Source organism: Euleptes europaea, chromosome 10 (assembly GCF_029931775.1).
Source record: "Euleptes europaea isolate rEulEur1 chromosome 10, rEulEur1.hap1, whole genome shotgun sequence".
Taxonomy (NCBI): domain Eukaryota; kingdom Metazoa; phylum Chordata; class Lepidosauria; order Squamata; family Sphaerodactylidae; genus Euleptes; species Euleptes europaea.
Window position 1 is genome coordinate 662,737 of NC_079321.1, and position 13,027 is coordinate 675,763.

Genomic DNA, 13,027 nt, shown 5'->3' on the forward strand with positions numbered 1-13,027 from the left:
GGTTCAGCTGTCTTGATCAGTTTGTGATCATGAAGGGAACTTGATGTATCGATGAAAATATTATAATCAGAGAGTCAGAAGGGGCCATAGAGGCCATCTAGTTCAACCTCCTTGCTCAATGCAGGATCAGCCTAGAGCATCCCTGACAAGTGCTTGTCCAGCCTCTGCTTGAAGACTGCCAGTGAGGGGGAGGCTCACCACCTCCCTAGGTAGATTCCATTCCACTGTCGAACAACTCTTACTGTAAAAAAAAATCCCCCCCACCGATATCCAGCCGGTATCTCTTTGCCCACAATTTAAACCCACTGTAGCAAGTCCTCTCCTCTGCTGTCAACAAGAACAGCTCCCTGCCTTCCTCCAACTGACAGCCCTTCAAATACTTTGAATACTTAGGACTAACCAAACAGACTTACAGGTTAAATGTATGAAAAGATTAACGTCCCTTTCTGCTTTAGCTCTGGGTGACTAACAAGGTGTGTATCGTGTTTAACAGGACCCCAAAATACTCGCTGCTCTCGAAGCTGTTGGCAAAACAGAAAATGAGCTGGAAGGGCGTATTGTGTGCGTTTGTAGCGGCACGGACCTGGTGAACATCAGCTTCACATACATGGTGGCAGAAAGCACGGAAGATGCAAAGGTATTGCCCTTAAGCAGACCTCTTTTCCTTTCTATAAATCCCTTACAATCTATGGAGGAATAAGCAGCAGTCGTTGGAATCCTAGCGAGAGCAGATCTGGAGGAGGCCGGGCAAAGGAAAACAGGCCCCAAACCGTAAACATGCAAGTGGAGTCATCGTTTTGCGGAGTGAGTCAGCGCAGGGCTTCCTTCTCAAGCGCTTGGGTGTTTCCCCCGTGTGGGAAGATGATTGAATGGCAACTTCGGAAGTGTGTAGATGTGTGATAAACTTCAATTACCGTGAGCGATGTTATCTGTAACTCTTCAAAGTAGGGCTGCTGGAAGACTGTTAGAACTTTGCTTTTCATCTGACTAAAGAATTAGAAAGAATAACACTCTGATCTTGACTCCTCTCCAAGGGACGTGTTTCTGTATTTATCCTTTGCACACCATGTTAGCTTGAACGGAAAAATAAATCATCTGACATTTCACAAAGTGCAAAAAGAAATCTCAAAACGCTGAACATTGTGGGCCAGTGGATTTAAGGGCGTAGGAGAGTTTGGGGCCCAAACCCTGTCCCCAGGGCAGCCCGCTGGTCCGTTCTGCTCCCTGCTCTAACTGGGCATGCCTGTCCAGGGTCTCTCCCAGCGAGCTGCTGGAGATCTTGTAGCTGGAGATGCCGAGAGTTGAACCCGTGACCTTGGACAGGAATGAATAGCAAGTGTTCTGCTCCTACACCATGGATTCTCCTCTATTTGCCTTGTGTATTGTAGTGTTGTTTTTGTTTTACTTTATATCATGTATCTGTCATGAAAAATGCAGTGTTTAGGACAAACAGGTTTTTGCATATGGAATCCTGGGCAATTATTTGCGGCTTAGGAGAGCAAAAAGAGAATTGTCATGGCTCACTGCACTTTTGAGAGCCAGCATGGAGTCGCGGTTAGGAGCGGTGGACTCTGATCTGGAGAACCAGGTTTGATTCCTCCACCCCTACACGTGAAGCCTGCTGGTTGACCTTGGGCTAGTCACAGCTCTCCCTGAACTCTCTCAGCCCCACCTCCCTGAACTCTCTCAGCCCTCACAAGGTGTCTGTTGTGTGTGTGGGGGGGGGGGGAGAAGGCGACTGTAAACTGGTTTGAGACTCCTTAAAAAGGTAGAGAAAATTGGGGTATAAAAACCAACTCCTCTTCTTTGTCTGCAGCAGCTAGGACTCTGGATTCAAGATGCTTTTCAGTAAATACTTTATTTTTGAAAGAAGAGTCTGCACTAGTCTGACTTGTGCTGTTTGGTTCTTAGAAGCGACAGGACACACAGCATTTCAAGGGTGTCGCTGGGAGGAGTGGCTGGACATATTTTGTCATAGACAAAGCAGAAAACTAGATGGAGTCCATTGGAAACACTCTGCAGTTGAATGTGGACGAGAGCAACGTATGATCTGTCATCAGCAAAGGCTGTCGCTGTGTCCCAGGCCCCTCCCTTCTCTTAAGGTCTGCCAATGAGACCTCACATCCACAGGCAACAGCCCAGGGCAAGCGTAATTGAGAGTATGCTGATTTTTTGGCTTTTCTTGCCATGGCGGTCTGCTCCCCCCAAAATACCAGCATGAGACGGAGAAGTGCGATTGCACGGGGTTTCCAAAGAGTCACGGCTGAGTGCCAGCTCATTTTCAGGGTGGTTATGGGCATTAGAATATGCATGCATATCAATTTATATGGGGAACAATAATGTTCTCAAGAAGATGGTACTTTAGGGAAGGCAACCTAAGTGCAAATAGTTCATTAGGGAAAACACAAGCTTAGCTTAATGGGCAGGAGCGTTTAATAGCATCTTCCAGTCAAAACATATTTGCAAAACTGCTATGAACACTTAATGGAAATAGCTCCATACTCATTGATAGGAATGTACTATTGCAGTGGTTTGGTTAATATACTGTGTGCTGCGGAAGTGCCGGTGGTTATGGAGTCAAGCACTTCTGGCTGGCTGTTCTTGCTGAAAAGAATTTGCTAGGGGTTCTTCTTAATTTCAAAAGAAATGAAACGATTCTCATGAGATGTTGGAGGACACTTATGGGAATGGAAATTAAATCCCAGGTGCTTGCACTGGAAGAAGGAGGCTGAGGCATTCATTTAATCTCCTTTTGGCCCCTCTTGTTTGGGTGGCCACATTGAGACAAAACCCACTGAAATGCATCAAGGTGTTCCTGCTGCTTGCTGTGTTGGGGCTTTTTGCTTAGTTCAGACACAACACAAAGTGGTGGTTTAATGAGACAAACTGTGGATAGTGTGGACAGGCAGCCTTGGACCACTGCACTAACCATGGTTGGTCAGGATCTGAACCCCATGGGAGGGCATCTTGGCCAGCTTCTGGGCATGGAGTAGGGGGTCACTGGGGTGTTTGGGGGGGAGGTAGTTGTGAATTTCCTGCATTGTGCAGGGGGTTGGACTAGATGACCCTGGTGGTCCCTTCCATGATTTTATGGGTATATCCTGTCTTGGTGCTTGGGCGCTTCCTTCCCTAGCTATGGAGCAAGGGTGACAAAATTAGCATTTGTCCAGGCAAACCAGTATCGGAGTGACTGACTGCAAGCCAGCCCCGCAGTTTCACCAACTAACCAGTTTGAAAAGAAAGGTGGTTTCACAGGGTGCCTGAGCTGAGCCTTTCTTTTGTGTTGAGTTTGGCTGGCTTAAATTGCTGCCTGTTGGCAGTCAGAGATGCGACAATACAGTTGTAATGGTCTTTGAATGGCAGCAGTATTTTCTGAATGGGCCGTCCACCTGCAGGGTCTGAGATTAGAGTCTGTCACAAAGACGTGCAGGGAAAAAGAGCCGTGTGGGAAAAGAGAACAGGGCCAGGCTGAGAGACTCTAGCTGGAAGCTGGACAAGTTGCTCTCCAGGGATCTGCTAAGTGCCTGTTTGTGTCCGTGATGCTCTGCTTGTGTAGTTGGAAATAAAGCAAACGTTATCGAGACCCATAAGTCTCTCCTCCAAAGGAAACTTCTTGCTGCTTGAAATTGGTTTGTCTGCAACAATATAGAGAGCTACTCCCAGACTTGGTCAATAATAGTTTGCAACTTTTTAGGCATTTATGCTGAATCAGGCCCTTGGTCTATCAAGATGAGGGGGCAGTGACTCTCCAGGTCTCAGATGAAGGTCTCTCCCACTGGTTGACAGATCGCACCCAAAGAGTGCTAGTCAATGGTTCCTCATCCACTTGGAGAGAAGTGACTAGTGGAGTTCCTCAGGGATCTGTGCTGGGCCCTGTGTTGTTCAACATCTTTATAAATGATTTGGATGAAGGAATAGAAGGGATGCTTATTAAATGTGCAGATGATACTAAATTGGGAGGGGTAGAAAATACAGTAGAAGACAGAGCCAAGATGCAGGATGATCTTGACAGGCTGGAGAAAATGGGCTAGAACTAATAAAATGCACTTTAACAAAGACAAATGTAAAGTTGTGCATTTAGATTGGAAAAATCAAATGCATAATTATAGGATGGGGGAGACTTGTTTGAGCAGTAGTGTGTGTGAAAAGGATCTTGGGGTCTTAGTAGACCAAACACTGAACATGAGTCAGCAGTGTGATGCGGTAGCTTAAAAGGCAAATGCAGTCTTGGGCTGCATCCACAGAAGTCTAGTGTCCAGATCACGCGAAGTGATGGTATCGCTTTACTCTGTTCTGGTTAGACCTCACCTAGAGTACTGTGTTCAGTTTTGGGCACCACAACTTAAGAAAGATGTAGACAAGCTGGAACGTGTCCAGAGGAGGGCAGCAAGGATGGTGAGGGGTCTGGAGACCAAGTCCTATGAAGAAAGGTTGAAGGAGCTGGGTATGTTTAGCCTGAAGAGGAGAAGACTGAGAGGTGATATGATAACCATTTTCAAGTACTTGAAAGGCTGTCATATTGAGGATGGTGCCGAGTTGTTTTCTGTTGCCCCAGGAGGTCGGACCAGAACCAATGGGTTCAAATTAAACCAAAAGAGTTTCCGTCTAGACATTAGGAAGAATTTTCTAACAGAGCTGTTCCTCAGTGGAACAGCCTTCCTCGGGAGGTGGTGAGCTCTCCTTCCCTGGAGGTTTTTAAGAAGAGGTTAGATGGCCATTTGTCAGCAATGCTGATTCTGTGACCTTAGGCAGATGATGAGAGGGAGGGCATCTTGGCCATCTTCTGGTCACTGGGTGTGTGTGGCGAGGAGGTAGTTGTGAATGGCCTGCATTGTGCAGGGGGTTGGACTAGATGACCCTGGTGGTCCCTTCCAACTCTATAATTCTATGATTCTATGATCACCCGCAGCAGTGGTTCCCAAAGTGGGCGGTACCATGCCCCGGGGGGCAGTGGGATTACCTAGGGGGGCACTAAGAGGCAAGGGGGCAGCAGGGGGGTGCTAGAGGCGGACCCCTTCAACTGTGTTGTCGGATAGGATAGGGGGCGCTGGGGTTGAGTTTGTAGAACCAAGGGGGAGGTGGCCTGAAAAGTTTGGGAACCACTGGCCTACCACCTGATCTTTTTAACTGGAGATGCCAGGGGTTGAATCTGGGACCTTCCACATGCCAAGCAGATGCTCTGCCAGGGCCCCTCCTTTAATTAAAGGTGATGGGGCTCCCTTTAATCTCAACTTTTGCAAACAAACCTTGTATCGTGAGACCCACTTGATTTGTGGACTGTATCTTCCTTCTCCGCACCTCTCCCCCTTTCTCCCGTCTCAGCTGCTCTGGTCCTCGTGGCTTTGTGGTGACCTGCTTTCAAGTCAGGTTATGACCTAGTTGTACGTCGGCACGAGATCAGATCTACCTGTTGAACACTGGTGCTGTCGGCGCTTAGCTAATATTGGAAGGCGACTTTCTGTTAAGTTGATGTGTACTTGAAACTGTGTTCCCCTGATTGCGCTATTAAATTCGGTTTTGGAGCAAGCAACAAGCTGCATGTTATGCAGCACTGTAGTTTTCTTTCCGTCTCTTAGTTTGACTCCTGATTGGATCCCTTGGTTAAATCCTCCCTCCCCCAGAAAAAGTTAGACCTGACATTTTAAGGAACACGAGCTAATATGTTTGTTTTAAAAGGCCTGAAACCAAGGAGCTGCATAATTCAGGGATTAAAGTTTAATAATAACCTTGATTTGGAAAACTTGGCAGTTCTTCAACTCTGCCCCAGCAGTTAAGCTGTGATGGACAAAAGGAGGGGAAAAGTCGTAGGAGTTTTTCCATAGTTGGTTGTTCTTTTATGTGGCATCCTTCTGTGGTCTCCATCAAAAGCAGGTGCTTAAGGTTGACTTCATGCATCTTGAACAATGAGTTTGATTGAAATAAGCTTTGTGTGGGGCAAACTTCAGGTGTGTCCGGGTGGAAGGCAAGAGATGTTAACCCCTCATTTCATTGCTGACCTTGACTAGCTCCTATTGCTACAGACCCATTACGGGGTCTTTGCTCGTTGTTTCCACCTAGCCCCATAACTTGTCATGCCCCAACAGAAGAGGTTGTCCTTACGTCCATCATCATTCCATCATTTCTACAGCCAGGACAACCAAACTAACACTTGGCTGGCTGGCTTCTCTCTCTCCTCCTCCCCGTGCCCCCCCCCCAGTATGGTGTAGTGGTTAAGAGTGGTGGTTTGGAGCGGTGGACTCTGATCTGGGAGAACCGGGTTCGATTCCCCACTCCTCCATATGAGCTGTGGATGCTAATCTGGAGAATGGGATTTGTTTCCCCGCCCCTCCACATGAAGCCAGCTGGGTGACCTTGGGCTAGTCACAGTTCTCTTAGAGCTCTCTCAGCCCCACCTGCCTCCCAGGGTGTCTATTGTGGAGAGGGGAAGGGAAGGTGGTTGTAAGCCGGTTTGATTCTTCCTTAAGTGGTAGAGAAACTCGGCATATAAAAACCAACTCTTCTTCTTCTGGTATTCTGTATGGCCAAAACCTTGAGAGGAGGATGTTCCTGACTCCATTGGTAATCTCTTTTCGGGCTTTTTCTAAATGGAAGAAGCCAGAGTAATGAGATTTTGCCCTTGTTGTGTGAAGACAACCACCATCTTGTTTGATCTGATCCCGTTGTAATAAGATTCTGGACAGGCGCAGGGAAGATATGTGAGTTTTGTTTGTGGGCCCTTTTATGAGCTTTTCACTGAGGCAAAAGTAGATTGCATTTGGGGAACAGGAGTAACGTGTACCCATGGTGCTTGGCCCTGCATGTGTTTCCTGTGAGTAGTATCCCAAATAAGTTACTGAAAGCATCCAGTCTTTGTCGTGGCCTGGGAACAGTTTTTGTGTCAGGTTCAAGAAGGATATTGGGGGAAGCAGTTCTTGCTGCAAGCGACATACCAGGGGGCCGCGGGCCTCACCTTATTGCTCCCGATGGCAGCTCTCATGCCTGGACTCTCCCCCAACCCTGAAGGCTCCTGCACAGATGCACACGCAAGCAGGGTGTTTTGTTTTGTATCTGAGGCATTGTGTTCTTGCTCCTTCACTAAAGAGAAGAGACCGATGTGGTGGAGTGGTTAGAGCGTTGGACCAGGCTCTGAGAGGCCCCCAGTTTGAATCCCCTCTCTGCCATGGAAGCTCATTCCTGACCTTGAGCCGGACCCACGTGCGTAGCCTGACCTACCTCAAAGGGTGATTGTGAGGATCAAATGGAGAAGGGGAGAACGGAGTTTTAAGCCACTTTGGGTCCCTGTTGGGGAGAAAAGTGGGGTATAAATGAAGTAAACTGCAACGGCAGGTGAGGGACATCGGAACACAGAGAGAGCTGGAAGGGACCCCCCAGGGTCATCTAGTCCACACCCCTGCACAACACAGGAAATTCACAACTACCTTCCCTCCACACCTCCAAGTGACCCCTTCACCCCTACTCCATGCTCAGAAGATGGCAACAAAAACCCCTCCAGGATACCTGGTAGGGTTGCCAGGTCCCTCTTTGCTATCGGCGGGAGGTTTTTGGGGCGGAGCCTGAGGAGGGTGGGGTTTGGGGAGGGGAGGGACTTCAATGCCATAGAGTCCGATTGCCAAAGTGGCCACTTTCTCCAGGTGAACTGATCTCTATCGGCTGGAGATCAGTTGTAATAGCAGGCGAATGCCAGCTACCACCTGGAGGTTGGCAACCCTAATCCCTGGCCAATCTGGCCTGGAGGAAAATTGCTTCCTCATCCCACAGTGGCAATGGGCATTTTGCGGGGCATGTAAGAGAGGGCCACGAGAGCCGAGCCCTGGCGCATCCCTTTCCTGCCCTCCCTCTCATGCTCTGCCCAAGTGCACAGAATCAGCCTTGCTGTCCGATGGGCCTCTGTGGCATGGGGCTCCCGGGACTGAGCTCCTCCTCATCTCTGTGGCTTTTCTGCAGGGGGTTTTCTATTCCTTTTTGAGAATTAATCATTTATTAGAACCAACGAGCCGATACGACTGAGCCAAACTGCAACTGACTTGGGTGTTTGGGCTGCGTTTGTCTCTTCCTTTGCTCTACCCCCCCTCCCCAATTCATCCCTCCTTTGTTGTGAGTCTTTCTGTGCCTCTACTGACACCTGGCGGGCCCCCCTTGCAAAATGCCGTCTGTGCATGGCGGCACGCTTCCTGGGCTTCCTTTGGAGTAAGCGCTGTTGAGTTCGAAGGAGGTTTCTTTCTACGTCACTGTGCGTGGCGCGGCATCTCCTGCTACTGGGATCTGGGGGCTTCTTGGAGTACATTTTTTTAAACTTCAATTCCCCACTCCTCCACACGAAGCCAGCAGGATGACCTTGGGCTAGTCACAGCTCTCTTACTTCACAGCTCTCTCAGCCCCACCTACTTCACAGGGTGTCTGTTGTGGGGAGGGGAAGGCGATTGTAAGCCACTTTGAGTCTCCTTAAAAGGTAGAGAAAAGCAGGGTATGAAAACCAACTCTTCTTCTTCAAGCTCCCCCATTTTTTGTCATTACTGGAGAAGGAGAATTTTCTGTAGCTGGTTACGTGAGCGCTGTGGGACCTGCGTGTGAGTTCTTAGAAAAGCCCTCCTGACGAAGCAGATGGGAAGCAAAGGTCAGGTTTTGGATGCTACTTAAATGCACGGATGTGCAAAGAGGGGGAAAGGAGCAGCGACCCAGCGAAATCAGTGCAGACTCGGCTGGCCGCTGTATATGGCTTTGAGGGAAAGGGGGGAAGGAATTGTTGAACTGAATGGAGAAAGGGGTGGGGTCGGGGTTAGGTGAAGAAGTTCACAGATCAAAACAGAATCCAGTTGCAACAGCTGTGTTAGACAAGCTGAACCCCTGGCCCAGGTCCCCATCTGAAATACTTGGGGTCTTTTTTTTTTCTTTTTTAAATCTGCTTTATGCATATCTCTCTTTCCTTCCTGACAGGCTCTGGAAGTGGTTTATAACATTGTTCTCCCCTTCTCCACTTTGGTTGCACAACAGCAACGCTGTGAGGTGCGCAAGGCTAAGAGATTGTGACAGGCCCAAAGTCACCTCATTCGCTTCCACGACGGAGCAGGGAAATAACGGGCAGAATAATCCTGACCTACCTCGCAGGAGGCTCGTCAGGGCTTCAACACAATAAGGCATGCGGGAACCACTGTAGTGCTTGGAGAGTCAGGCCGGGATTTGGGAGACCCAGGTTCGAATCCCCACTTTTCCACAGATGTTTGCTGGGTGACCCTGAGCCAGTCACTCTTTCTCAACCTAACCTCCCTCACAGGGTTGTTGTTGTGAGGATGAAATGGGGACAGGCAGAACTGCATTAGCCGTTTGTGTCCCTGTAAGGGATAAAAGTGGGATCCATCCAATACCCAAATGAAGAAAACAGAGGAGGCTCCCACGGGCGATGTTGTGATTATTATTAGCCTTTACACAGTTCCATGGAGACGCAGCCGGCTGTAGAAAAGGGGGCTCCTTGGTGCTTCTGGCATTTCCCATAACTGACTTGTTTAATCTCTTGTCTTTCAGCAATGGGCTGATGGACTCAGATCGATCATCCATAACTTTAGAGCTAACAACGTCTGTCCCATGACATGTCTCAAGAAACAGTAAGTCTTTTCTTCTCTCACCTTTTCAGTTCTTGTTTTGTTGCTGGCTACAATTTTTTTTTTCCTACACGCGCTTTCAAAAAAAGAATTCCTTTCCTTACTTGGTCCAGCCAGAGATAATATCTGGGAAGTTAGCAGGGAGACATTCCCCTACGAACGCAAACATCCATGAGAAATGTGGTGTTAATTTACGGTTCATAATTTTTTTCCACAAATAAAAAAAAAATGTTCCTGAAGTCTAATCTGCTCTCATGGTGAGAGTATGTTGGTCGATGTATAATCTGTGGAGTGATTCTGTTGTAGCTCTTGGCCTCGGGTGAACTTCTGCTGGGGAGAACAGTCGCCCAGCTTTGCAGACGTTGTTCCTGGGTTGAGACTGTCAGCGTTGAGTGGCCAACAGCTGCACCTCCAGGGGCAGAGAAAATTATCAGCTTTTGATGATTCCCTGGGCCGTTTTAAGGAGACAGAAAAAATACACGAGCACACCCCCCCCACCGCCACCACACCCCCTACCACCATTTCCCAGATCTGCCTTTGTGTTACTGTTGCTTAGCATTTTTACAGTACAACATTCCCAGCTTTCTCAGAGAACTCTTGCTCAAAACAGCAAAAACCTACGTTTTCCTGAGAGTTGTTGGAGGGAGCTCGGGAGACGCGAATTAATTAAGAGGTGAGCCCAGAACTAGTTATGGGAAACCGAAGGTGATTGTAAGTCGGTTTGAGACTCCTTAAAGGTAGAGAAAACGGGGATGCAAAAGCTGACTCTCTCATTTCTTCCTCTTTCTCTTCCTCTTAAAATCATAGAATCATAGAGTTGGAAGGGACCACCAGGGTCATCTAGTCCAACCCCCTGCACAGTGCAGGAAATTCACAGCTACCTCCCCCCCACACGCACCCCAGTGACCCCCTACTCCATGCCCAGAAGATGGCAAAACAACAACAACAACAACCTTCCATGATGCCTGGCCAATCTGGCCTGGAGGAAAATGGCTTCCTCACCCCAAGTGACGATTGGCATTTCCCTGGGCATGTAAGAAAGGGCCACTAGAGCCAAACACTGGGACGACCCTTCCTGCCCTCCCTCTTATGATCTGCCTAAGTTCACAGAATCAGCCTTGCTGTCAGAGGGCCATCTAGCCTCCGCTTAAAAACCTCCAAAGAAGGAGAGCCCACCACCTCCCGAGGAAGCCTCGTTCCTCTGAGGAACCGCTCTAACTGCTCTTCTTCATGTAGTGGTTAAGAGTGGCAGACCCTAATCTGGAGAACCGGGTTTGATTCCCTGCTCCTCCACAGGAAGCCTGGTGGGTGCCTTTGGGCCAGTCACAGTTCTTTCTGAACTCTCTCAGGTCCACCTACCTCACAAGGTGTCTGTTGTGGGGAGAGGATGGGAAGGAGAAGGGCTGTCACGGAGGAGGGCAGGGAGCTGTTCCTGTTGGCAGCAGAGGATAGTACTTACAATAATGGGTTTAAATTGCTAGCGGAGAGGTACCGGCTGGATATTAGGGGGAAAGTTTTTTTACAGTAAGAGTTGTTCAGCAGTGGAATCAGCTACCTAGGGAGGTGGGGAGCTCCCCCTCGCTGGCAGTCTTTAAGCAGAGGCTGGACAAACATTTGTCAGGGATGCTCTAGGCTGATCCTGCATTGAGCAGGGGGTTGGACTAGATGGCCTCTATGGCATCTTCCAACTCTATGATTCTGTGATCCTATGTTCTATGCGATTGTAAGCTGCTTTGAGACTCCTTAAAGGTAGAAGAATATTGGGATATAAAAACCAACTCTTCTCCATCTTCTTCATCCATTACAGCTGACGTAGGGAATGTGGCAGGGGCTGGCTCCCTGCTTTTTTGCCTTCCTTCCCTGGCACACACGGGCCGAGTCCCACCGTGCTCTTCCTGTGGAATACATTTTCATAATTATTTTCTCTTCCCTTTTAGCTGGATGAAACTGGCGTTTCTGACGAACACCAACGGCAAGATTCCAGTTAGGAGGTAAGGGTGTTTGCTGGCAGGTGGCGGGTGGCCCAGCAAGGATGGTACAGTTGTCTAATTCTTCCTTTGAAAGCATAAAGCCAGAGCCTGTTTGCTTACTGGTTTCTCTGTGTTGAGATGTTTAGAATTATGCTGCTCAAGAATTATGAATCAAGGAGCTTCTAAAGAAGAAAGGAAAATCACAAAGGAATGCATAGAATAAATGCCTGGAAAATGAATATTCACCCACAAAGTGGCCCCAGGCCCCTAATTAGCAGGGTGATTTCTTTCCCCCCACCCTCAGGAACAGGCATGTTGCAACTTTGCGGCACTCCTGTTTGGGGCATGATATCATATGATAGCGGACGTGATATTTCCCCGTCCACCCTTCTCCTATTCTCTGCTGTGTAGTAATAAGACATTCAAAGTGAGAACTGCTCCTGGGGGTGGGGGGCTTAAGCTCCCCGGCCCTTGCTGCTTAGAAATGTTTTGGGCTGCCTGCCAGCCCGGGACATGAGCCCTGTATTGTGACATTGCAGAAGGTCAGGGAGATCCATCAGAGGTGGACAGAGAAAAAACGGAGTTTGTTTTTTCCTCTCCCTCCCTCAGGAAATTGCCCTTTTCCTCAGCTCAGGGGATGCCCTGCTCCATCTTTCTTGGCAATGTGGAAAAGGGAAGGGGACTGTCTCGGCCTCAGGCCCAGCCTTGGAGATGGTTTGAAATTTGGGGCACGTTTTTCTGTCTCCCAGCATGCAGCAGAGAGGCCCCAAAACCCTTCCCTTTTCCAGACAATGCAGAGAAGTGGAGGATCCCCCCCCCCTCACTTCAGGGCCCCGTTCCTGAGTTCTGCCAAGGAGACATGTGCCAGGATTTCCTGGCTGAAACTAAAATTTCCAGGGGAAAATGGGGCTTGGGTGCCAATTGGGGGAGAGGAGGATTAAGCCCCTCCCTCTGGTGCCATTTTCCAACCTGCAATGGTTCCAGGGCATCCCTGTGGCTCCATTAGGGAAAATGTTTGTGTACCAGTTGTGTACCCCGTGGCGCAGTGTGGTAAGCTACAGTGCTGTAGTCAAAAGCTCTGAGTCAAAAGCTCTGACGGAAGTCGGTTTCAGGTAGCCGGCTCAAGGTTGACTCAGCCTTCCATCCTTACGAGGTCAGTAAAAGGAGTACCCAGCTTGCTGGGGGTAAAGTGTAGATGACTGGGGAAGGCAATGGCAAACCGCCCCCTAAACACAGCCTGCCTCGTAAAAGTCGGGATGTGACATCACCCCATGGGTCAGGAATGACCCAGTGCTTGCACAGGGGACTACCATTACCTTTTACCTATCTGTTGGGGGGGGGGCATATAGGTTTTCCCAGCGGGGCAGTTAATGGCTTCCTCGGACCACTTAAGGTCAGGGAAACGGTGCTGGGGAAAGCGTTAGCCCCCTCTCCCCACATGCCAGGTGTGAGAGTCGTAAT

General features: G+C 48.9%; 1 protein-coding gene across 2 annotated transcripts in view; it reads left to right on the plus strand.

Moving 5' to 3' along the window:
• Positions 1-13,027, plus strand: part of PLCB4 (phospholipase C beta 4) — an 86,377-nt gene that overhangs the window by 7,983 nt on the left and 65,367 nt on the right. For both annotated transcript variants that reach the window (XM_056856117.1, XM_056856118.1), the window contains exons 4-6: positions 494-637; positions 9,520-9,599; positions 11,534-11,587. In XM_056856117.1, coding sequence (XP_056712095.1) covers positions 494-637; positions 9,520-9,599; positions 11,534-11,587 — 278 coding nt within the window. The remainder of the gene's footprint in view (positions 1-493; positions 638-9,519; positions 9,600-11,533; positions 11,588-13,027) is intronic.